The sequence below is a fragment of the Ambystoma mexicanum genome, chromosome 1q (genome assembly GCF_040938575.1).
Source record: "Ambystoma mexicanum isolate Mex_15411 chromosome 1q, UKY_AmexF1_1, whole genome shotgun sequence".
In the NCBI taxonomy this organism is placed as follows: domain Eukaryota; kingdom Metazoa; phylum Chordata; class Amphibia; order Caudata; family Ambystomatidae; genus Ambystoma; species Ambystoma mexicanum.
The window spans coordinates 300,901,767-300,928,175 of NC_090922.1; the positions used below are offsets into that span (position 1 = coordinate 300,901,767).

At 42.7% G+C, this 26,409-nt stretch overlaps 1 protein-coding gene across 4 annotated transcripts in view; it reads right to left on the reverse strand.

The window, feature by feature from the left end:
- Nucleotides 1–485: 485 nt before the first annotated feature.
- The window catches only part of LOC138527555 (E3 ubiquitin-protein ligase TRIM39-like), a 500,407-nt gene continuing 474,483 nt past the window's right edge, over nt 486–26,409 (reverse strand). For all 4 annotated transcript variants that reach the window (XM_069638827.1, XM_069638813.1, XM_069638820.1 and 1 more), the window contains one exon: nt 486–1,076. In XM_069638827.1, coding sequence (XP_069494928.1) covers nt 544–1,076 — 533 coding nt within the window. In that variant the 3' untranslated portion in view covers nt 486–543. The remainder of the gene's footprint in view (nt 1,077–26,409) is intronic.

Here is a 26,409-nt window from a genome sequence, read left to right on the forward strand (position 1 = left end):
CTGGTGCCACTGGCGCCAGGACTGGGTCCAAAAGGTCCCAATTGGGACTGGTTGGCACTCGGAACCTGGGTTATGGATCTGCTTCCAAGGGAGTTGGGAAAACCCTGACCTTTTGGAAGCAGAGATCATGACAGTGGGATGCAGAAAATGATGTGTAGTAAAGAGACTTAAAGTGAAGTAGAGGGGGAGGGCAAAGAGGAAAGCAAAGCAGATGGTGTGGCACTGGGGTGAGGAGAATAGGTCTTTGACATGAAAAAATAAGAAACGACAACAAGAAGACTGGTCGACGGAGGTGGGAAAGCGTTAGCATCCTAATATGATTATGAGGAGCTTTCACGTTTAAAAAAGGGGCGGAGAGACTATTTTTTAAACAAAAAGAAGTAAATAATTAAATCATTAAAAATATGCATGAAATCCAAATTATACCTACGAAAATACTGAGGATGAATAAATGTCTAACGTGATGATAAAATTCAACAGTAGAATCAAAGTTATAGGTTTATTTTATTTTTTCAGGTCGGTTATGAGGGTCTTCAGTCATTTTTATTTTTCTAACACTGGACAAAGCTGTAGAGTATTATTTTTGTCCCCGGTGCAAAAATATGACAGGAAGATGGATGGCAAAGGGCGAGGATGGAGTGTGAAGAGCTTTGATGCTTCCTCCACATTGTAGAAGGTAACGTTTCCAGCCTCACAGTCAAGGTATACCCCTATAACTGTCAGTGGCTTGCTTGAAATGATTGGCGTGATGGAGGGAGAGGTGAAGACCTTGTAGTTCTTGCCATCTTCCAGTCCTAGGGCCCAGTATCTGTTCTCAGTAGTTGGTTGAAATACTCCTTTTCTGTTTGCAAATTTATCACAGACTCCTATGTCCCAGTTTTTGGCATTCCCAACAACCACCTCCCAGTAATGTCGGCCATAAGAGAGTCTCTCTTTCCCCAGTACACAGAGACGTTTGTCAAATCGTTCAGCTGTGTTCTGTAGATCCTGCCATGTTACACCAACTTTCAGACTTTTCCTGTTGTCGGACAAGGCACAGAGTGGGTGAGCAGTATCCTCATCAAGATTAATATCACCTGGAAGAATAACACAAATGGTAAAGCTCAAATTAGAAGTGCAAGACATTTTTAATCAAATCTAGTAATTTCCTCTCAGTACAGTTCAGTGAAATTTCAACCCATTGCAATTTTTTCATTAAAATTATTTCAATGCAATTACTTTATCTAATTCATTTAATCTCAATACATTTCACCGAAATGAAAAGCATCTGATTATTGACTAATACGGATTTCTTTGAGGGAATCACCTCCCTAGATTAGTGTGAATTTGCATTTTACCAACACCTGTATCTCAGCCTGCACTTAAATTGTACTAGTTGTTTTCAAACTGCCATGTGTCCCCTCACCAAACATTTACTATTTACATTTAAATAATAATATTTAATAGATTATGTTTTACATTTACATTTTAAGAACTCGGTCAGTTTTATGTTTTCTCATCAGGTTCCCAGTTCTGTCATAATTAATGTTTGTTTCATTCAAAGAAATGTCACTTTAAAACATAATGAAATAGCAATATAGTGTTTAACCAACAACAGACAACATGCAATAAAATGCTTCCTGACAAAATCATAGTTAATAACTGACATGAAAGTATTGAATCTATATTTATTGCATTGTCTGCCTCTGGAACCTCCACATATGTTAACATACATTGACAAATAGATAACGATTCTCGCTGAATCAATAGTCACTACATTGAAAACTATAGACATGATATAATTTCCGGCTGAATGAATTTAAAGCTGAAGAGCATTCATACATTTAGACTGTCACAGCAGAGGAATCCTCAAATGGCTTGAGGTTATGTACAAACTCACAATTAGAATTAATGTGTACAACGTAGTGTGAGGGGTCAGTAACATGAGGTGGACAACTGCTTGAGTTCTTCTCGGAATTTAGTATTTTATTACAGAAAAAGATGCAAATAAATCCTTGCTAAACCTACTCTATCAGGGGGTTCCCTACCTAGTATAAGTAGTAAGGGAATCACTCCTAAGATATACAAAACCGGCCCTCACAATAAACAACAAAACATTAAAGTAAATCACATACAACATAAATAAGTGAATACCAAGCAACCAGTAATTCGGATGACCTTCACCCTTCCTGGGTAAATCCCTTCCCCAGGTGTGTTCATAGTCAATGTTTCCAAATGTTCAAAAAGAAAAGTAAAGTCTTGAACCAGTTCTTGTAAGTTCCAAATGAAACAAAAGTTCACCAAACAATAATCCCCTGGAAAGAGTTCTTCAGCTTTCTGTTGAAACGTTCCCCTACCAATTCCAGCAAAGAAAACTGCACCAATGCTAATCCTGAATATCCTCTTTCCAAGATTGTTTTGCCACAGTTCAAAGAATAAATGAACAACTTCTTCAACACCTTTCCAAGTGTTTATGACCTCTACAGTGTCTTTGGCATAATTGTCAGGATGCTTCTTCTTAGAGTGTTGCTTTCCTCTTGAGAACCACCCCTGCCATTGTTACTGTGGGAACGGTAAAGGCATCATGAAGCAAGACACAGGCAACAGACTTAACATTCAAAGTAAAATGCTTTAATAAAATCAAATGTCAGATGGTAGAAGGCCTAACTTGCCCTATACTAAGGTGGGATTTTGCTACCTGAATAAAACCAAGGAAAGACTGCATCACAGAGTTGAACTTAAAAGTCAGTCTGTGTCCAAACCCTAACATTGCCCTCAAAACTAAAGCTAGCCAAAGTGTAGGGATGTCAACATCAAATGAAATAGGGTTCAACTGAAAGTTCTGAGCTTCTTGCAGCCCACAGCTTCCTTTCAGCTCGCCTCCCCCAAATATAAGAAGGTTCCATGAAAAAGTCTCAAGATTACCTTTCTCCAGTTCAAGGTAATATAGTTCAATATAGTTCAAAAAACAATCCTCGGTGTTCCCTTCCCCAAGTTTCAAGCACCACAGTTCACAAAGAAATAAAAGGTCTTGAGGCTTTGGTCTCAAGACCACACAATGTAGCTCCTCAAGTCTCAGGGGTCCCTTCCCCAAGACTTTCCCTTCATCACCACATTTTCTTTAGATTATTAACATTTTGGGGTCACTGGTCAAGGCGCAGTTATCAGACCTAACGGTCCACCCATCAGAGGTCATGCAACCAGAATCCTTGACTTTCGGCCTCTTGGCTTTGATGTGTAGCTTTATGATTGTCTTGGTTCTGCCATCACTTGTCACACATCATTTCCAATCCGTTCACAAAAGTTCAGGTGAGGGTGTTTTACTGGCGCCCTCTTCTGTAACTGTTGTCACCTGGGGATTTGGGTATTCACTTTAATTGCTTGTGGTTTCTTCCATTCCACAATTAGAATGTTTAATTTCAGTATTTCATTAAATTCAGGGTTTGTTAGACATTCATGCCGCTTAAATATAAAGTTCCCTTCTGTGCAGCATTCAATAAGCATTGGTTTCACTGTATTTTAAAGTTAATTTGTTTCAGTTTTCAACAAGCACTCGCTTTGCTGAGTTTTAAAGTTCCATTAAATTCGATATTCAATAAGCATTGCTTCGTTTAATTTTCAAAGTTCCAATTAGCTTATTATTCAATAAGCACTGTTTCATGTCATTGTGAAGGTTCCATTTAGTTCAGTATCCAATAAGCATTATTTAGGCACATTTTTAAAGTTAAATTTAGTTTGGTATTCAAAACCATTGTAGGAGTGCCCCAGTTTTCACGCGTCGCCCCCCGACACTCACCGGCCTGTGGCATCTCCTTTTGTTGCGCCTGCGCTCTGCTTGCCTGCCGCGTGTCTTTCTCTGCACACCAGCTCCCGGAATGCTGCTTTCTGGACGCAGACAGTGTCCCTCCTTCCTGGCGCTCGCCCGCAGCTCCTGCAGCCGAGCAAAGTTCACGGAGGCTCTCAGACTACAAACACTTACACAGCCCCCTGGCTATGGGTTGTGTAAGTCTTCTGGGAAGTTTCCTAGTGCCCTGGCTCCTCATCCAGTGCCACCACGGCCCACATAGGCCTCCTTCTTGCTCCCTGCTTTGCTGCACTGGTCTCTGTTTAAACACCTGCAGCCCTTTGACAGGCTGAAGGTGTGGATCTCTAATGAGACCTGCCTGACCATAGTTAAAGGGACATGCCTGACCCTCATAGCTCCCTGCAGGCATCTTCCTCTTCCTAGTACTAAAGTGGTGAAAGGCTATGGTCTTCTTTACTCTTAGTTGCTTCTTCTTCTTTGTCTCAGTGCTGTCAGATGTCATACATGGGAAAATTAGGGGAACAGCTTTAAAATAACCCATAAAGGTCGGGGATGGTTTTGGTTAAGTCTCAACAGGATAAGGCGGATACCATGTATCTCCTAAGGGTACCCCCACTCCCAGTCCCCAAGGACCCTCCACCCAGGTGATCCTCCCTCGCTTCACCACCCCCAGGGTCGGGATCCAAGAGAAATGGCCTTTCCCTACCCACCTGAGAAGAGAATCCAGTAGTCTTGGGAGTGAGAAGACCATCAGGGTTCTCACAGAACAGACTCCTTTGTTCCACAGAATGCTGCTACTTCAACCACCTTTGATGTAACATCTACTGACAGTATTATGCACAACCACAGATCTGGTATTTCTGCTTCAACTTTGTACTTGTGCTATAAGAAAAGGACAGCCTCTTTGCCTCTTCTGCCTGTCTTGTTGCCACCAGTATAACCTGCCTTTGCATCCAGACTGTTTTTCTCTCAGCTTCAACAGTCTCAGCATGACATATTGTTGACGTATTGTTCTTACAAGCAGCCAGCTCCCTTCCCCAGCTTAATTCACACCTTCTTGGTTCCAATAGCTACACTGAAGCTGTATTGCCACATTTCCAGCTTTGGATAACAATGTCACACTTGTATCAGAGGACACTGGACCTTTAACAACTTTAACAACCTCAGAATTCAGATGGATAGATTTCAACAGGGCTGGTTTCACTATAGAAAAGGTTTGCCTCTTGCCTTGGGTAATGCTTGCTCTTCTCATCAGTTCGATAATTTATACATTTACTAAATACAGGATGTTACAAGGTTCAAACTTCAAAAGAGAATCAGATTTAGGTACATGTGACGACTCTTTAAAGAAGATCTTTAGCTTTAAAGAACTGTAAGTAATTATATTCCTACTCTTGAATACAAAGATATTGTCTGACCCCGGTCAGGAACTACAATTGTTCACACGCGACCTCTCTTTGATGTAATAAGACTTGTAACAGTTTGTGAAAGTCAGCTTTAGGGTTTCCGAGTGATTAAAAGTGTTTTCCTTCAAAATTGGAGACATGCGACCACTCCGGTAATGTTAAACAGTTTAACAATGGTAAATTAAAAGCTTTTCTTTATACGCGAGCACTCCGACTTGTATTAGAAGTGCGCATGATACATGTCCATTGTCGCAGGACTCTTCATCATGACAAACAGTTTCTACTTGCTCCAAATCTTACGCAAGTTAATATAGAGCTGGTAACAGTTACCGGCAACGTTCTCCGAGTGAACCTGAACACAGAGCTTCACTCAACGGCTCCAGGAACACTGCAGTTGTGGGCTGCTTCCAATTCCTGACTTCTTCTGCTACCACTTTAGGCACACGTGGGACCCACACCCCTCTGCAGCAAGGGTGTCTCCAATGCGGTCTTGTCAACAATGAGTCTCCTTTACTCCTTTGTCCCTCGGCTTGCTTCTTTACAGTCAGTCACATTGCTTTATTCAGCATTATACCATCATCACAGAAACAGATAAATACAATACAAGACTTTTAATTCATATAATAATACACCAAGGCATAAAATATTAAAAGGGTTAAGATTAATAAAATAAAACAGATCATACATTACTCAATTACTTGATTAAAAGATTCCTAAGTAGCCAAGCTCGATGAATACATTTTGCCACAAAATATACATCATTAACCAGTACGGTCGATTTACATAACGCTACTGCTTTTGAAACATGAGTAACAGAAGCTTTTTTTTAAAGTGGCAATAAATACATTCTTCTCAAATCAATGTATGCTTCACAAAAGAACAAGATATGAGTCACACTCTCACATCGTACACCACAGAAGAGACATGATTCAGAATTACCAGTTTTCCAACCGCAGGTATATTTCGCCGTCCTAAGGGTACTTGTTCTAAACTCCAAAAAAAGAGTGTCTGCATATGCTGGCAACATCCGGTCCAAATATTCTTCCTCCTTGAGCTACTTTCATATGTAAAAACTCAGACCCATTTTTTAGCCTCAAACAGGTGCTTATAAGTGCCTCATACCAAAACTGTTTAACAGCAGATTTCACATTTTCCTTGTACTGAACGATAGGTTCTCAGGACTGTGACACATACTATCGAAGCCTAATGCTTCCAAATGCACCCTTATATGTTTTATCCAGAGGGATGAGAGGCATCCAGGATAGCTCAACAAATTAAGGAAGACCTCCCAAAATGTTACAAGCTCTGGCGTTAACCATAGCCGAATCCAGGAAAGCAATGTTTTCCAGCCTATCTGAGAGACTATTGGCTCAAGGCCACATTCCTTTTGTAACAGAAGGGATAATCCTGCTAAATTAAGGACTTTGGGTTTGGCAAATACTATATAACAAAAGGTGTCCTAATACATAACATTCTTTATGCACACATCGTGCATTGATTTCCTTGGTTCACAATACATATCTGTTAAATTCCCAACTCAGCAACAACGAAAACACTATCATTTCAACTTTTGTAAAGCCAGGTATGAAGGGTTTTCATTATTTACCCACCTATTCCATTATCTTTATTCAATTTTGTTTCATTAGTTCTCAAGTGTGGGAGTCATCATTTTCACTCAACATTTTTCTACACATATTGACCAACAAGCAAACATATTCAAGGAGGCAGCGAAAAAGCCTTTTGCTCCGATACATCATCATATATTTAATAAAACAAAAAACAGTAAGTACAGAGATGTGGTCCGCACTTACGGAGTACATAAAACAACTAGTCAAACATATATAGACAAACCAAAACACTATTTTCAGTGTATGCAAAATAACATGAACAACAATACATCACATATACATTGGTAACTCTTAGGCTATAATGTGGTACATATATCCATACTCTAAACTGTATCCATCATTTGTACTGGTTTGTATGGATTTATGTTCCTAGATTGTATTTTTTAGAGGGGGGTGGTTTGTAGTAGTTCCTACTACAAACCACCCCCCTCTAAAAAATACAATTCCTACTACAAACCACCCCTCCCCCCTAGAAAATACAATCTAGAATTGTATTGTTGGGGAACCTCAAAAGCATTTTTTTAAATGGGGTCTCAGCGTGCCCCCATAGGCATCAAAGAGAGCTACAGAAGCCGATTGCATTTTATAAATGCTGATTGCAGGAGACATTGCCCTTTCACTATGGTCTGAGAAAAACTTCCTTAGCACACCACTATTTTTCTCCAAGATAACCTGTGCTTTATCTACCTGGGCAGACCATGTCCCGGTATCAGAAAATCTGACACCGAGATAATCATAGTAACAGACCTGTTCAAGATATGACACATCAACCTTAATGGAGATTGCACCTTACAAGAATCTCCTTGGCCTAAAAACCAGAACATTTGTCTTACTCTTCTTTAATGTCAGCCCCAGTACTGTATATTGGTTAACAAAATACACCAGACAATGCCTAATCCCCATGGGAGATGTGGCTAACAAAACAGCATAGTGGGCAAAAAATAATGCCAGAAACAAATTCGGGGGATCAAACCTATCAGCTTGGCATCTCCTTAACAGCTGTCTGTTTTTCTCATTAATGTACAGGCTGAACAGGAGCGTAGCCAGGACACAGCCCTGCTGCACAACACTGTCCACCCTGAACTGGCTTGTGGTTTTACTTCCAGAACCCCATCTGACCACAGCAGAATTGCTTGAGTACAATTCTCCCATTATTCTTACCTTTTCAGCTGGAGCCCCCTTTTTCAGATATGACACGCCACAGTTGATCTTTAGGTACAGAATTAAAAACGGTCTGCAGATCAACAAAGACTGTGTACACTTTCACCCCTTTAAGCACGGTATATTTATTTAAAATCAGAGACAAACAAAAACATTGATCAATAGCACTGATCCCATAATGGATCCCTGCCTGAAGGTGAGAGATGAGATTCCTTGAGGTCACACAGTCAACTTTAGCAAAGAAAATTCCGGTAGCATCAAGCAGGGAGATTGGCCTTTAATTACTAGCCTTCTTCCTCGCCACTTTTTTATATACCTGAACTATTTCAGCAGTTCTCCAAGAATCAGGGACTTTATTAAGTTGAACCACAGATTTAAAAAGTTTGGTTAAAACAGGTGAGCACACATCTAACTCATTCTTTAACAAATCAACAGGAATCCTATCTGGACCTGGAGATTTCTGGCATTTAGAATTAAGGATTGCACTTCTAACTTCTGGCCGCGTGATGATCATTGCGGAGCAGTTACATCCAAGCAACAGAAGACCATTAGTATGCACACATTCTCCCACTGCCACTTCTTCGTATAACCCATGGAAATTATTAAACCAATCCTCAGGGGGATGAGACAATGAATCCTGTTATCGTTACGCCTCTTACTACCGCCAATCAAAGCCCAAAATGACTTAACCTCATTCCTATAGGTTAACACAAAAGATTATCCCATTTGAGCTTCTGGCTGGGATCTTTATTCTCACATAGGACCTACAATAACATAATTCCTCTTTGTTCACAATACCCACCTCCTGGAGACAATCTGACAATGCCCTCTTTGTCATTTGACATTCCTCATTGAACCAAAGATTCCTGACCACCAGCATCTGCTATATTTTATTTACCGGTTTTGTAAAAAAAAAGGCTAATACCAGCAACCAAATTATCATACTCGGTCAAAACCTCTACACTACTCAATCCCCCACCACAGAAGCCCTAAGGTAAACAATGGACTTAATTCCTGCCTCCTCAATTTTCTCCCATTTGATAGTGCGCCTAGCGTTCCCAGTAATTGTTAACGGTACACTAAGTACCAACCTATTACAATGCCCACCACTTAATCACACTTACAAAAGCAGTGGTTTGTGGTCACTATCCATGCATTTGATTATGGAAACTTCCTCAACAAATTCCCAATCACCAGCTGCTACAAGGATAATATCAATCCTCCAGGCACTGGTAGGCCCAAAAAAGGTATTCCTAGCCAGACGATTACCACCACATCTCCCATTACAGGCCGGAGGTTGAAACCAGAAAAAATTCATGCTGAATCCAAGGCATGTTTGTGTGCCCTTGACAGGTAACCTACCTCTAAAACAGGAATATCCCATGCTTGGTCAACCTCATCCCATAAACCCTCCAGTTCTTTGCAAGATTCAAACTGCAGGTTCAAATCACCCCAAACAATAACATGCTACATTCCATTGATAAGATGGGGTTATAGGTCAAAGTATCGAATCAAAAGGATCGAATGACAAAAGGGTCGAATCAAAAGGACAGAAAACAAAAGGTTCGAAAAAATATAGATTTTTTTGTTACTTATTTTTTTGGATGGGCCCGTCCCCTCAACCCCTGTTTTTGTGGTAAAAAACACTTTTTTACCTAAATGAAAAGCCTCAAAAAAATATACAATTAAAAAAAAAAATTTAAAAAAATTCAAACCTTTTGTTTTCGATCCTATTGACTCTCACCTTTTGCATTCGATCCTTTTGTATTTGATCCTTTAACCGGACACCGTTAGATGGGCCTGTCTTGAAATCAAGTCCTGCAAAAGTGTCAAAGTTCCCAAAGGGTTAGTGCCATATTGCCTGTTATAAAAGTTGAACAGATGCAGAGTATGCTCATCCTTGTTTTTACCAGTGACCAATTGCAGCTCTAAACTGCCCTGGTCACTCATCTCTGTTACCTAACCAAGATCAATCGCAATTAAGGTTAATAACCCCCCCCTTGGCCTACCTCTAGCACTCTTTTTTGCCAGGATATTAAATGCCTTAAATCCAGAATAGAGCCCAGGTTCCCTGGATACAAACAATCATGCTGGCAGAAATGAAAGCCAGCCAATACGGGTCCACCAAGTGCCTATCAATCCCAGCAACGTTCCATGACAATAATCTGGCTACCTTAGATCTAACCAAGACCTCGGGGCAGGGGGAAGAATCCTTTCAATCGACCTCTTCAATCTTGTCACAGTTGAACAGGCGATTAAACAAAGGTTCAGACCTCTGCTGTTGACAGGTTCCAAATCGACTCCCATTATTAGTGGAGGACCACAAAGAGATCATAGTTCCAGAGGGAGGATAAGATCTTGCTTCGATGGCTAATAGGCCCTCTACCAATCGCTAATCTTTGAATGTCAACTGAATAAAATCATTCAGGTAATCTGGCATAGTCCCTCTTGTACATATTATTATTATTATTTTTATGATGATTATTATTACATTTGTATACAGTGCAATATGCCCATAGGCCTCAGTGTGCTCACGGACAAACAGTACAAGGAACATAAAAAGGGTATCAAGTCAGAAGAAAAGTCAAGGAGCCAGGAACAGAAGCCATAAGCTTACACACTAGTCCTTAGAGTTGAATAGAAAGGTTTTTATAGCTTTCTTGAAGCCTGCCAAACCTGTGATATCTCTAATGTCACAGGGAAAAGAATTCCACAAAAATGGTGCACGAGCACCAAAGCAGGGTCCACCAAACTTAGTCAACTTAAAACGTACACAAGTAAGTTTACTGTTACCATTAGAACGTAAGGAACGCAAAACAGGTGCCTTCTGAAGATGCTGTGCCAGATTGGCAGGTGCTTGGTCCATCAGGCATTTAAATGTGAGTGACAAGACCTTATGAGATATCCAGTGGCAGACCGGTAACCAATGCAGAGACCTCCAAGCCTGTGTATTATGGTCTGTTCTTGCCAACCCACACACAGCTCAGATAGCTCAGTTTTGGCAGTTTGTAAAGTTTTAATATTGCCTTTAGCTGTACCCACCAGAAGGCTATTATAGTAATCACTTTTGGAGTTTACCAGAGCCGTAGCCAACATAGATATATTGGCCGTGGAGAGATATGGCTTAATCTGCCTGATCAATTTGACCGTATACGCACATGAGGCTTTGACATGAAGAGTGTGTTGCTTCATGGAAAGACCTGAATCCAAGTTTACTTCAAGAGTTTTCCAGAAGCACCGACCTGGATATTACAATCATCAATGTTGAACTGTGTGTAGTCAGGGTCGAGTTTCTCTGTACGTTTGCTGGAGCCCGCCAACATAAACTCAGTTTTACCACCATTAAGAGCTAATGAGTTGGAGGCCATCAATGTTTGAATCAATGAATATATCTGATTAATCGTAACCACATCTGCCTCATATTCCCCTCTAAGCGCTAGGTATATCCAGGTTTCATCGACGTAAATGGTATAACCAACGCCAGCGACATGCAAAAGATAAAAAAAGTGGGCGCGTACAAATGTTAAACAAGATTCCACAAGTCAACAATTTGGGAGGTGTTTATGGGACATGGCAATATCCTCTCTTATCACTGAGGTACACCCTCTAATGTGGCGTACCCATTGAATACTCTTATTGATTAACATCTCCCTATTCTCGTAGGCCTCAGATCTTAGTTTAGGGACGTTGCACATATAGACAGAGGCTCCCCTTTCCAACCTCCTCAATTGAACCCTGCAGTCATGGGGACAAATGTGTTTAAATGTGGAGGGTGGTTACGTCTGTCATTACCAAAACTTCCTGGGGGATGGTTAAACTCATGCCTATGGGTAATATCTGTTATGGGTTTCACCCAGTCAGCCACCTTCCCCACCTCTTTGGACCCTATTTTATTCTGTGCTCTTTCCTCAACAGTGCTAATAGCCTTATTGTGGTGACAAATTGAGGAAGTTCCATTAGCCCCTTCTGGATTCACAACTCACTCAACCAAGGAGGCGGATGATTGAGAGGGTGAATGAACACGTTAATTTTGCAACCTGGATAACTGTTCCGCCGGTATTTTAGTTATGTTGGTCAAGTGAACCACCAATTCCTCGAGCTTCCCAACTTCACATATCAATCCCTTCAGATCGACACCAAAATTATGTTTACATCCATAGCTGGAAAACCCTTTCATCAATTGCAGAATTTTCCCCAGTGTTTTCCCCAATGGTTTGAATTCCTGCGATTATTACTTGGGGCTTTTCTTTAAGAATGTGTACCCCCTCCAAAGAATACCCTAAAATATAAGTTACTCCACCTAAACTGTCCATAGGCACCAATACATTCAGAGTCTCACTCTGTTGCATCACTACCCCAAAATTCTCCACCAATAATGGCAGATATCTATTTTGTAAGGCGATGTCCGATATAATTGAAAATGGTCCTTGGGACTCATTGGGGATTTTTGGATTTATCAATCTAACTGAATCAACACCCATGCCTACCAATGTTTCCCCCTCAGTTTTACAGGAGGTTAGATCTATCAAATAGACCAAATTGGGAAGAGTAGGTAAGTCTCCCTGGACATTAAGATGTTCACTATAAACTTCCACCATATTGGCTGAGGGGGAACACATACATTTCAAACTATGTACAGGAATGCAATAGTTCTCCAACAAAAACTGATCTAATTGGTCCTCATTATCCAGTCTCCTGGTACATATAGCTCACTGACCACTATAATGGCTATGGGGAGCTCTACAATCCTCCACTATCTCCCCTGAACCTATTACATTTGCACTACTGTCCAAAACTGCACAATTAGACTCAACAAGTTTAGAGCCCCCATCAATGTCAGACAAAAAACCTTTGACTTCTGATATCAGAACATTAACTACATTAATAGGCTCGAAGAGCTTAGAAACCCTTTTACGTTCTATTCCTGGCGAGATAGTAGAAATTGCCTTATGCTTCACCATAACTTTAACTATGCCTTATGCCTCTTGTACCTAAAGCAAGGGTATAGCAAATGATAACCAATAACCAGTATCCCACACTCCCACAAACCCAATAACACCCATGATAACAAAATATTGGGGTAATACCACCAGATAAACAAAATACACAAAGATCCAACAATTTATAGAGGGATCTGATACATAGCAAGAGCAAAAATGCAAAATTCCATTGCAGAGTGCAAAATTCCAAGTGCACAATACAGAATACAAAGTACAAGTGCAGGTTACAAGTGCAAATAATGCAGATGGTGCAAAGAATGCAAAAGAACAGAGCGCAAGATAAAGAGTGCAAAAGTCAATATCTGAGATATCCAAGCTGTCCAATCCAAGGTTGGGCAACTTCATGCAGGTCCATCAATCAAAAAATATGATCCTGGCATTGAAAAAGAAATCCTCATGGGAGGATAGCTCAGGGGGCAACATGCTCGCCTTGGAAGCAAGACGACACAGAGCAACACAGGTTCGATCCCCAGGTCCGCGCTTAGAAACCTCTGGGTATTAAGCGCTTTATAAATAACCAATTATAATAATAATAATGGTAATGTGCAATCGTTAATAACAACAGGCACCTCAATCTATGACCTAGATAGTGTTATATGATCTGTCTAAAACTGATAAGAATGTGACCACCAGAACTCTAAAACTTTAAAAACAATATTAATTAGGCATTAAATTAAGACAACAATAACAATGGCAGCACAAAGAACAGCAGCACAAAGAACAGTGAACGCCCAAAAATGCAAAGGCTTCCATAATCCATCTCGCTCGCGGCTCACACTATTCCACATCTAAGCTAATTAAAAAGCACAATAAAATGTCTAATTAAAGCTATCTACAATTACCTGGAAAGCGGGGAACGGCTGACTGCTCAGGGGGCATACATAATCCGTCTCCACCTCCCCGCTCCTCCGAGCACAAAAAAATCAATAAATATAAGTGTAAGTCAGTTTAAGAGATTATACAGTTGGCCTTGTACTGGTCCTTGTGAGCACAAGAAGTCACCACAAATCAAATATGCAAGGGGAAAGAACAAGGGTCAACTTCAATTGTAGATTTTCCAATAATCGATGCCCCCTTTGCTATATGTGCCCAGATAATAACAAAATAAATAAGTGGTGCTCAGGGAGAGACTGTATACAGCCGGTTACTTTTACCCAGCGACTATGCAATGCCCCTTTTAGCCATTCAAAAGACTTGAAAACATTGAGGTATTGGAGCCTCAGTGGGGGCAGTTAAATCGGCAGAAGACTTAGTGCAACACTTGACTCACAGTGTGCTCATTCAATGGGCCATATCACCTTCCACCTCGTTCTGCATTGTTTTGAGCAGCATCAGCTGCAGCTGTGGACTTTCTTTCTCTTCCATAGAGCAATTCCACAGAGGCTCGCGAGACTCTGGATTTGAGACTGTGGGCCTGATCATGACTTTGGCAGTAATGCTGATGGTATTACCGCCGGCGGTATTAGCCCTACCCTACTAGCCCTACTAGGTGCAACTGGGAAGACTTGCAATTTCAGCACGTCTCGATCACTGCAGCCACAGCAAGCAGGGTTTGTGACCACAGGACCCTCTCAGAACTTGCAGGTGAAATCTGCTTTCCTCGTTTTCCGCCGTCCCTTAAATGATCACACTTCCTCATGAACTGCCAGCCTCATGCTCTTCTCCTTCTGCTACTACTGACAGCCTTGCAGCTCCTGCTCCAGCTCTAGCTCCATCTATCTTCCCCCGCCTGCTGCAGACTTTTATGCCTCTTAGGTGGGGCAATTGATTTCAGGTGCAGGTCATTATTGTCAATTGCCTGACCGCAGAAGAGCTGTTGGGCCTGCTTGCCTGTCCTTTATTTTTACATACCTCTCCAGCCCTCTTCTTTGTCTCAGTCCCTATGGGATTCTGGGACATGTAGTTCACTTTAAAATTAAAGTTAGATTTTCTCTTTTCTGGTATAATTTTAAGGGTAGATTTAATTCCCTTAGTATTTTTAAAAGAGGGATTGTAAGTTTCAACCTTACGAGAGGAAGAAGGTGTAGAGAAGGTAGTACTCTCACTATTACTTGTAATGTACCTTTGGTATTGAGGAGGGTATTTGTGTTTAGAGTTACAAAAGATTTGGTGTTATAGGTTTGGATGTTACAACCTTAGGTGTTACCATCTCTGCTTTCTCAGGGGGTTGGTAGATATTCAAATGACAATAGGCCATAACTGGCATAGTGGAAAGAGCATCCCTTACAGAGGAAAAATACTGTGTCACGTCCCACAGAATCTCGTCACTATCCAGGGCCCTATCTCCACCCAGGGGATCCTCATGCAGTACACCACCCTAAGGAATGGGATCAGGAAGCGTCTGCCCTCCCCTGGCCAACTGGGAGGAGACTTTAGGGAGGGTTCCAGTCTGGGATCCGGAGGATTCTCAACATAGTCTTCTCCCTAAAGACCTGACCTCCCAGTCCAGCATCCTTTCTACTTCTGCTGCCAACCTGGCCTTTTTAGTATGGTTACCAGTTCTTCAGTCCAAGACTGGATTACTGTCAACAAAAAGTCCACAGACACATGAATCAAAAGGGGAATATACTGGCTTTTCCCCTTTTCCAGGGTAGTGTAACAAAAAGGTGTCCTGCCCTACTGTTTGCCAACATGCTCTGATCTTGCATTGTGATTAATATAGCAATGTTCTGGTCTTTGAATCCCACTGGTCTTCCTTGAAGATCATAAGATGTAAAGATATATGAAGAAATTCATAACTATTTGAGATCTATGATTAGGCCTTATAGTACACATTTGGCCTTCTTTTATTTTTTTAAAATCTTTTTTCCATTTCTTAATGGTTGTTCAGCATTTCAATAAATGATGCTTCAAGTTTTCATACATACTGCAATTGATGAAAAGAGCATTTACATTTAGAACATATAGCGAAAAACATTAATTACATGAATTTGTACTAAAAGCAATGAATTTACTCCGAAAATCTTAGCAAATTTCAGATGCATTTTAGTCACTAAAAACTGTTCATTTTTTGTTAAGAACACGTCCCGAGCAATCCTTGCTAAACGTCACTATGAATAGTATAGAGAGGAGTGGAATGGTGTACAGTTGTAAATGATCCAAGACCATGGACGTTTTGGCTGGTGGTTTGGGTGCCTTCGACTGGGCCCTGGGATTGGATGGCTCTGTAGCGAAAGGGAGACATAAGTGAATATGTATCACCCACAGGCACTTTTGACTGGTGTGCTGCTATCTAGTTCTGTATAAAAACGTGTACCAGGGGTGCTGGTTCTAGAAAGATAAAACATTGGGGGAGGAGAGCTTGTATATGTTCTCTGGTTGCCACTGACTTTGTCATTCCCCTATGTCTTTGGCTGGGTTCTATTCGGGGAACGGGGGTGGAGCGTGGGTGCCTTGCAGTTGGGCTAGGCCAGTGATCCTCTTTGTGTTCTTTGCCGAGATGGACAGGGCTTTGATCTGGAGTTAACATGTGTGTAATACATTGTCGTGGATTACTTTCATCAGTGTTGAAATATAATGCTGTCATTGCAGCATGCCTTTTCATTGTAAGAGGCTTTACCTGCTGAGTGGTTTGAGCAGCGTGGAAGATCGATGTGCTGCTAGTAATAGAAAGCTGGCACTGGGTGTGGTCTCATATCGTCCTGTGCTGTCTGTGGGCGCAAGCAAATGAAGACGAGTGAGAATAATTAAAGGTGGGATGGAGGAATGGTGTCAGCGTGCTGCCAATGGATTGAGAGAGCTCGGAGAAGCTTACTTGTGTATGAGCAGCAGCCCTGTTAAGCGGTGTCCTTCCTGCAGTCTCTTGATCGTTAGGGCGGCTCTGTGTGTAAGCGGGTAGCGGAATAGCGGCGCGCGTGCGCAGGTGGCGGCAGCGTCCGTGGTATATTGTGGACTATGCTGTCGGGAGCGTTTCCTTTGCCATGGGAACCCGGTGGGGTAAACAGATGGCAGAAGGGGCATGTGTATGTCCATGTTGCTAAAGGCAGGCATGCGTAAATGTACTCTGGTGGAACACTTTCTGGAGTTGGATGGCGCGGGTGTTGTAAGTCGTGGGGGGCCACATGGAATAACTAGGTTTGATGCGAGATGTGCAGTGGGCCCTGTATAGGGGGTCCTGGTGTGTGGGGTGCAGGGGGGCATCTTGAAGGCCTGGGTGCATACTCCTTGCTGCCAGTGGTGGATATGCGAGTGACCCCCTATGTATTGGGCAATGTCTTGAAATTGACCAAAAGTTCAGGCTGTGTGGTCTCAAACTTAATCAACGGCCAGTGAATCTTGGGATGAGATCATTGAGTGCAGTGGTGGTGGTTTTGAGTGTGTGGATCCACCATGCTTCCTTATATGCTAGAGCATTGCTAATGTTAGTGGTGTTTCTGACCAGGTCCACTATCCACCATTGCATATCATCTGGACTGTGTTGTAGTTCCGTATAGTTTGAAACCATTGGGGCAGAGAGAGTTTTGCACCTGATTCTGGAGCGGGGCTCCCCAATTCTTTTGTTGGCTTCTCTAGTAGTTTGTCCTACGTATGTCAGACCGTAAGGGCATTCAAAAACATATTGCATTTTTGGTCTTGCAATTTGAGAAATTCTGCAGGGTCCATTCCTTGTGTGCTACTTTGAAAGTTTTGTTTATTTTGGTAAATTTGCAGACGGAGCAGGTACCACAGGGATATGATATGATAATATAGGCTATTTATAACGCGCTTAATACCCAGAGGTGCCTAAGTGCGGACCCGGTATCGAACCTGTGTTGCTTTGTGTTGTCTTGCTTCCAAGGCGAGCACGTAGCTATCCTCCCAGGACAATATCCTTGGATATTACTGGTGTCCAGTAATATCTCTTAGGTTCCATAGAGAGTTACATGTGTATTTTTTACTGAGTCGGGTATGTGTTATGTGTTCCTTCAAATTCTTGGCGCATTTGAGAGCCATTCTCGGCGTGGGTTCTCCAGGTATACTCAGTTGTACCAATAGCCAGAATGTTTTGATTATTCTTTTAATGTTGCTGGTGTTCAGCCCAAATGTGGTTACGCAAGTTATTATGACTTTTTTGGGACTCAAAAGGGTCTCCCTTGGTGTATATTTGGCTCTTTTGTGCGCTATTCTGCGTATTTCTTTCAGGTAGCCTCTGTTGGTCAGTCTTTGTTCCAGGTCTTTCGCATTGGTGTGGGTATTGGGACAATTCTGTGCAATTGCAGTGGATTCAAAGAAAATGTCTGTAGGGTAAATTATCTTTGAGATTCTTTGGATGGTTACTCTGGTAATGGACTAATGTGTTCCTATCTGTGGTTTTCTTGTAGAGCATACATGTTAGATTGCCTTCCTTGTTGGTGATGGTGATGGTGAGGTCTAGGAAGTTGACTGACTTGGGGCTGCTGTATACTGTAAAATGGATTTCTGTGGTTTGGTTGTTGAAGCACCTATGAATTATTTTAGTGTTTCGGAGTCGCCGTTCCAAATGAAGATGATATCAATGTACCGCTTCCATTTGGTTATCCAATGGAAGAAGGGGTTTCTGTTGTTGAAAACATAGTTCTTCTCATATTCTGCCATCCAGATTATGGCCAAGCTTGGTGCAAATGGTGCCCACATCGCGGTCCCGGAATTTTGGAGATAATACATATCTTTGAACAAACAGACAATTTTGGAAAGCACCCATTTGCAGTAGCTCCACAATGAAATTAACATGTACTCTTCTCTGTTCCATGTGATGGGTCAGATGATTCCTCATACATTCCAAGGCTGCTCTTTGGGGGATACTTGTATAAAGGGCTTTGATGCCCATTGTGACTAGTAATTGGGATGACGGGTCACAAGGTGCATTCTCATATTGATTTATTGTTGTCATGGTGTCCTTTAGGTATGTGGGTGTTTCTTGACTGAGTGGTTTTAGAAAGTGGTTAATGAATTTGCAGACTAGTTCAAGGATTGAGCCGCATCCTGAGATTATGGGTCTTCTTGGTGGATTGGTTTGGTCATTGTGGATCTTGGGCAGGGCATAAAAAGCTGGAATCCTGCCTTACAAGGTGTTCAAATATTGGTGTTCCTTGTTGGTGATCCAGTCGTGCTCGAGGCAATACAATGTTGTTTCCTCTATGTTTCTCCTGATTTCTGGTGTGGGGCCCTTCCTAAGTTTTCTATGGTTGTTTCTGTCATCTAGGAGTTCCGATATCATCTTTTGGTATTGGTTTACATTCTGAATGACAATGCTGCCACCCTTGTCGGCCGATTTGCTCACATTTTCCTTGTTGTTAGAGGGGTTAGTGAGAGCTAAACGTTCTTTGTTAACCAATTGTGTCTCATGAGTTGTTTACTTTCTTCCAGTTTGTTTATCTCCCTCATGACACATTTTTCAAACAATATTATTTCCTTAGAGGTTTCGTTTTCATTTGAACTGAGGTGGAAGCCAGTCTAAGTCCTGTATTTGCTTCATGTTCCATACATGTATTGTCCTTGAAGAATGATTTGAGGCAAATTTTCTGAAAGAAATTCCTCATCTCACTTTCTTAATTAGTTGGATTGGAAGGTACAAAAGTAAGGCCTTTTTCCAAGACTGATTTTTCTTCTTTCATGAGTTCCAGATATGAGAGGCTAAAGACAGGCATTCCTTCATGCATATCTATTTCCTCAATTTTCTGTAGCGGTTTCTCAGTGGGCGCCAGTTCGGTGTTCCAATTTTGATTCATTTGGGGGGACCCCAGTACTGTCCTCTTAGGTCCCTGGGTCCTAAAAAAGGACGTCTGGGATATTGTTGTGGCCCATAGTAGTTGTAGAGGTCATCATCAGCGCCTGAATCGGAGCCAGAAGTATCAGAAAAAGTGATCCAACATTTCTGACATCTTGGTCCTGTTGTGTCCATCTGTGTTTTTTTCTTTTTCTTTATGTTCCTTGTATTCAGGAGCTAGATAAGGATATATATTCTCTAATTTGAAGTTTCTAATGTCCTTGGCTAATTTCTTGTGTTTTTTTCTCCAGTGTGTCAGCCATAAATTGGACCATTGTGTTGTTAATTTCTTTTAGCTTTTCCCTTGCATCTTGCAATGCTGTGTTGTACAAAAACATTTCTTCTTAATTCTATAATTCTTCCTTAATTTTGGCATAGATACTTTGTGCAGTGGTTATAGTCAGGACCATAAGGTCTCTACTGTATTTCATAGCAATCTGGCTGAACCCTAGCATATATTCTCTATCGTTGAGAAATAGTGCTGGTTCATTTTAATTTTCCAAACTTAACAGATTTTACCTTTAGTTTCTTTTGAGCAATATTAAAAATCCACTCATCAAAACATGGGACGTCAGTACCCAACACCAAAGAAACGGGAAGGTCAGATATTGCAGTCACTGATATTGAACACCTCTTCCCTAAAATGGTAACTTCAAGGACAGTTAAAGGATGTTTTCCAATTGTCCATGTATACAACCAACTGGAAGTAGACTAGCTTGTATGTCACAGTTTTTACTGCCAGTATCTAACTGAACCCAAGTAGTCTTACCTGTAAATACCACAGGTATTCTACAAGTGGTCTTATCCCCAGTACATAACATGTTACCTGTCTGATCTCATTGTTTAGAGTTAGGCAGATTTACAGAGGACATGCTGTCTTTAAAAATAGTCTGATATTTCTCTTCCCACTCAACTTGTAAGACCTGATATGGAATGTTGAGGTCTACCTGCATATTCATAATGGTCAAAACCCCCACATCGTAAACACTGTGACTCAGGAGATACATATCTTTCAGAAAAACCTAAATCTCTAAAAGGAGAAGTGTCTTTCTGTGACCTTTCAGAGTTAGAATGTGGTGATGCCTCAAAGCCTGCAGGTAAAGTTTTATCTCCCTCATTGGAAGTGGAAAAAAGTTCAGTCAGTGACAGAGAAGAACATCCATAGAATCGTCTGTCACTAAATTTGATAGTTTCTGCAAAAGGATGATGATTTTGTCCTTCCTCTGTATTCCAGGTATCATGTGCTTGCTCTTGAAAAAGAGGTTCATGGTCTGGGTAACTATTTTTCTTCTCAAAACGATATAACATGGTAGTCTGGGAATTCTCTCTTTTTGGTTCAAGTAAGGGCACAAGGTTACGGTAGCAGTTTTTCTTTTCCTTTACAATTTAGCATGGTATTCTGGTGATCTTTCTTTTTAGTCTCGCTAGAATTAGTGTCATACAGTTGACAGGTAGAAAAATAAATTCTAGTGTTACTGCTGGCATTGGCAGGTATATTTCTCTCCTGATGCCATGACTCCCAAGCTACATCATACAATCTACCCAATCTGTCTCCTCAATGGATTTCATGGGTAGTTTTTTAAAAATTGAGGACCATAAGTTTCAATTATTTATTTATTTCTTTGATTTAATCAATTTAATGATTTTTACAAACAATGTAGAAGAAGAAACTGCTGAAAAAAAAGATGTATTGAGAGCAGTCCAAGAAAAGCAAAGGAAAGAGGAAGAAGAGCGTAGCTGCAGAAAGCGGTCTGGATTTACATCACAGTAGTCGCAGTGAGAGCTTAGTTAGTTAGAAAACCAAGTTTTTAATTCACAGAGACAAGATGTGTTTGAGAGTCTGCGTGGTGGCGATTGTCCAAGTAGTCCTTTCTCCGCTCATTAAGCGACCCCACCACAGTTCCTCTTCCTTAGTGTACAATCCCGAAAGGTGCAGTAGCAGAAACTTCTCACCTATTGCCTTTGTTCCTGGACAGTTTAGTAACAGGTAGCGAATGGTTTCAACCTCTTTTTCGTTTTTGCAGAAACGGAATGTGTCTGAGTTCCTTAGCCCTCTGAGTTTTAAGATCTCCTTGGTTTCCAGAAGATTTAGGCGCGCTCTCAAAAACAAATTTCTAGCCGATTTGCTAGGAAACTTACTCAGGTAATTTGGGACCATGTTTAGTTTACTTTGGTAGGGCGGAAGATGTCTGACTGATTTTGCGTATGCTGCATTGTCCAGGGTTTTGATCCAGTCGAGCTCGCCCATTTTCCTTTTTATTTTTTTTCGGGTATCGGATGAGCTCGACCTCTGAAGAGTGAATTTCCAACAGTTTCAATTTACACGCTTCTTCCCAGGATTTTAGCACGCTGCAGCGTGCACCCACAGTTTCTGCTCTTATTATGGCTAGTAGGTGTGGACAGTCCAGAAGCAGCGTTTTACTGTACAGCATCATGCTTTTTATCTCCGTGGTCCCACCCAAAGAGAAAAGACCTAACTCTCTTCTAATTAATAACATGGATGTTGATTTTGGCAGGCCTAGTACCGTGCGCCAAAAGTAACACTCTAACTTCTGCCACAGGGGTGCTGGCGTGTGGGGTAGAGCTTCCGCTGCGTAGGTGAGGGACGGAACTACCTTTGCACGGTAGAATCGGACCATCGGCAGCAGGGAAAAGCGTCCGAAATGCTTGTCCAACGCACAAGCTTATGCCGCCAGTTTTTTTTGCTTTGTCCATTAGGGAGCATTGCAAGGTTGCGTTGATGCTAGAGCAGTCAAAGTTGACTCCCAAGTATTTGAAGTTGTAGAATTTTTCTAATGCGACCCCCTCCAGGTACCAGGACAGTTTTTATTTTGGGCGTTTCGCTTTTTCCAACACCAGTATCTTGGTTTTGGATACATTGATGGTAAGGTCATTAGCTCGAATGTAAACAGCCAGATTGTCTAACTGGCGCTGGAGGCCGATCGGGGTCATGTACATTAAGATCAGGTCATCTGCGTATAATAGCCTTATTGTTTCTGCTCCCCCATAGATGGGGGGAAAGAGCGAATAGATGGTTCGGAATCCTTGAAGTCGCCAAGATATGCGATGAAGAGGGCCGGGGCTAATGCACAGCCCTGCTTCACTCCTCTTCCCACTGGGATTTCTGCCGATAATAAGCCAGCTCGATTCAGCCTCACGCGCAGCTTGGTGTCTTGGTGGAGCGCTTGGATAGGTTGGACGATTTCTGTGGGGCAGTTCCAGTGTCTCAATTTTTCCCACAGAATTGCTCTGTTCACCTGGCCAAAGGCTTGAGCCAGGTCGACAAACGGCAAAAAGACACGTGGCCCTCCTCCAAGGACTTTGCTCTTTAATGCGCTCAAGTACATGATTTTTGTCGCCGTGCCATTGTTTTTTGTGAACCCTGTCTGGAACGGGTCAACACACGAGGCCTGCAGTGCCCATCGCTGAAAATGTTGTAGTAGTAAAGCTCCAAAGACTTTACAGATGGTATCCAACAAAGCTATGGGGAGGTAGTTCTTTGGCTCTTCTTTGCGCCCCTTTTTGAATATGGGCACCATGATTGATGTGGTCCATGAGGATGGAATTTGCCTAGATTTTTTGCATCGTTTGAAAATTGCGCTTATCAGCGCGGACCATTCTTTTGGGTTTTGTTTAAGCTCGAAGTTGGTAATTCTGTCCGGACCAGGAGCTCTCGATGGTTTGAGTCTATGAAGAACTTTGGTTATCTCTGCTTCGTCGCTCAGGTCTACCCAGGGCTCCAATTGAGTGCTGGTCTCCGAGGGGTTTAACGCCGAGGGTGTCTGGAAAAGGGTTTTGTAGAAATTCGTCCAGCCTTCCTCGTTAATTGGGTTTGTTGGTGATTCCTCCATAGGAGCTGATGTAGATCTTTAAAAGAGACCTGCGGGTGGTGACTACAAACCAGCTTCAGCATGGCTTCTGCATCCTGCTGGTATAAAATGTGATCGATGTTGCCTGATCCAGGATTTGTAGGTCAACTGAGCCCTGTTGAAACTGATTTGATTTTCTGGTGATGGATGTACGCGCAGTTGTCTTTTCATTTTCCTCACTAGATGCCTTTTCTCGACCAGTTCTCTGCTGTACCCGTGAGTGAAGGGTTTGTTGCTGCGTCTAGGCTTGTTGTTTGACGATAAGTATGGTACCAGGAGAGGTTGGTAGTCTGGTAATAGTGGGTCTTGCTTTTGACAGTGCTCGTTTCCTTCTTTTTGATAGTGGTGCGTGATCTTCAGAAGGGAAGCCACCGATAATTTGAGGCAATTTTTTGATTGTTGGTCTCCACTTGTGCGAGCATGTGTAATTTGTCCGTTGAACGAGTCTTCCACTTCAGGACCAGCAGATTGTGATCGCTGGCGCGGACCTGAGGACTTCAAACGAGTTTGTTAAGGCTGCGAGGTGTCTGCTTACGAAAATATGATCGATGTCTGCGCAGGAGTTACCTCTCTCCCAGGTTGGTGGTCAGTTTACACTCGAAAATAGGTCCCCGGCACAGAGTATGTCTCTAGAAGACATCAAGGACAACCACTTGGTTCCGCGTCCTATTCTCGGAGATGTGGAAGATGCGAGGACGCAGTTTGAATCATGCGGGGGCCAGGTGGCGTTCAGGTCGCCACAGAGTATCAAGAGGGCCGCTGGACAATTCACAAGAGCTTCGTTGATAGACTGTCCGATCAAGGCTCTAAAAGATGTATCGCTCATGGCTGCAGGATTCCAATAGACGTTGATGACAATTAGAAGCCGCTGAGTGAAAGAGCCCTTATCTTCAGAGGGCAGTTTCCAGTTTAGCTCTGTGGCGAGAAGGTATGTAGAAGATTTCAGTTTTTTCTTAAGGTGTAATCCACAGCCACAACGGATTGCTGTTATAAGGCCGGAGGAAGGACGACCGAAGATCCCTTTTGTTGCTGGAGCGCACGCTACGTCATAACCGTCCATTGAGGGGCGTTCTGTCATCCAAAACTCTTGTAAGCAAACAATATCAAAACGTCTGAGATTTAGATCCCCTTTCTTGGTTAAATGCAGGAAGCCCCGGGTGTCCCACGACCCCAACGCCATCTCTTCTTTCCCAGTGATTGTTCTAGTGGAAAGCGGAGCGGAGGGGCGCTTGGCACATTGCTATTTGTTCTTATTGAGCGTGAGGGCCTTTGGCATCCAGGCCCATAGTTGCGCCAATGGGGCTTGTTTGATAGTTTGTTGAAGTTCTGGGTCCTTCGATTTAAGTGCGCTTTGACATTCCAGATAGCCGTTTGGCCCGAGTAGCATGCACCCATCTCTGCACTTGAGCATTGCCGGGTGTAGGGGAGAGGGCGGTTTTCTCGGCCCTCCGTCTGGGAGGAGAGTGGACTAGGCTTGAGTGGCCTTCGCCTGCTTTTTTGTGTGTGTAGTTTGAATGTTCCTGGGGGGGGCCCTAGTAGGCGCTGGTCCCCAAATAGGCTTCTTGATGAGCTTCTTGCAGCGATTTTCTAGAGTCTGAAAGGGGGAGGTCTCCTCTTCCAAGTGCAGAAACTGACTGCTATCCTCCTGGCCATCGGGTAGCGGATAAAAACTGAGGTTGAGTAGGTCCTCCTCCACCTCTGGTTTGCCCGCCTTAGCAGCGGGGGCACTACCCAAGGCGTTCCTCCCTCCGTCCCGGTTAGGATTTTCCTGCCGGGCAGTAGGTGCCAGTGGCTCGGTGTGCAAGGGTTTCTCCATCCAGATGCAGGGTCCCCCTTCCTTAATAGCGATAACCTCTCTGGTCTGACTGTATTGTGAGGAGGCTGAGTTGTTGATTGTTTTCTGGTTTTCAAAAATGGCAAATTTTTTGTTTACGGGTACTTTTACCCTTTCTTTGGGATCTTTAGTCTGGTCGTAATTAGGTAAGATGAGAATAGCTTCGTTGTTAATGGCGCCATTAGTGTTTGCGACTACTGTCTTGGCTTTGCTCCCAGTGTTGGCCCGGCCCGTGGGCCCTGGCCCAAACGCTTTCGTTTGCCCCTTTCATGGGGTGGTCAACCACGAGTGAGGGGTCTGGGAGCTGGAGTCAAGGACAGGGGCTCGTGTTGGTGGGTTGGAGAGCGCACTTCTATCTTTCGATGCAAAGGCCTGGGCTTGCACTGGCTCCTCGTCCACCTGGCGCTTTTCCATTTTGTTATTTAGTGCGTTTATGTAACCCTCCAAGAAAATCAGATGGCTGTTCATCATTGCTGTGATGGAGGTGTGATCTTTCAAGGAGTCATTTATAGACTTGTACAGTTTACAGAACGGGCCGAGAGCCAGTGTTACCGTGGACATAATTAGCCTTAGGTCTGTCTTCTTCACTGGGGAATCTTTAGGAGGGTTTCCTGGTAGCTTGCTTGAACGTCGGGATCTTGTGGGGCTAGACAGAATTTGGGAGCCAAAGCTCTGGGCCCGCACTGGTGCTCCTCGAGTAGCAGAGCTGTCTGGGGCAAATAAGACAGGGCCCCTGCCCGACCTTTGGGTTCCCCTGATATCAGAGGCTAGAATGGCCGGGGTTTGGGGAGGGTCCTCAATTCCTCCCAACTGAGCCCCCGCGGTCGCCCCTAAGGATGCGGGGACCTGCGTAGTGATAAAGAGTCTGGGTTCTTTCATGTAAGGGCCCCGCCCTGGCGAGAGCGATTCCGGGGTATGACACTCGTGGTCACTCAGTCTGTCAAGAGCATCTGCCGAGAATCGCTGGGGAGCCCGGTGCCTTGATGCAGAGTCAGGTGGAGGC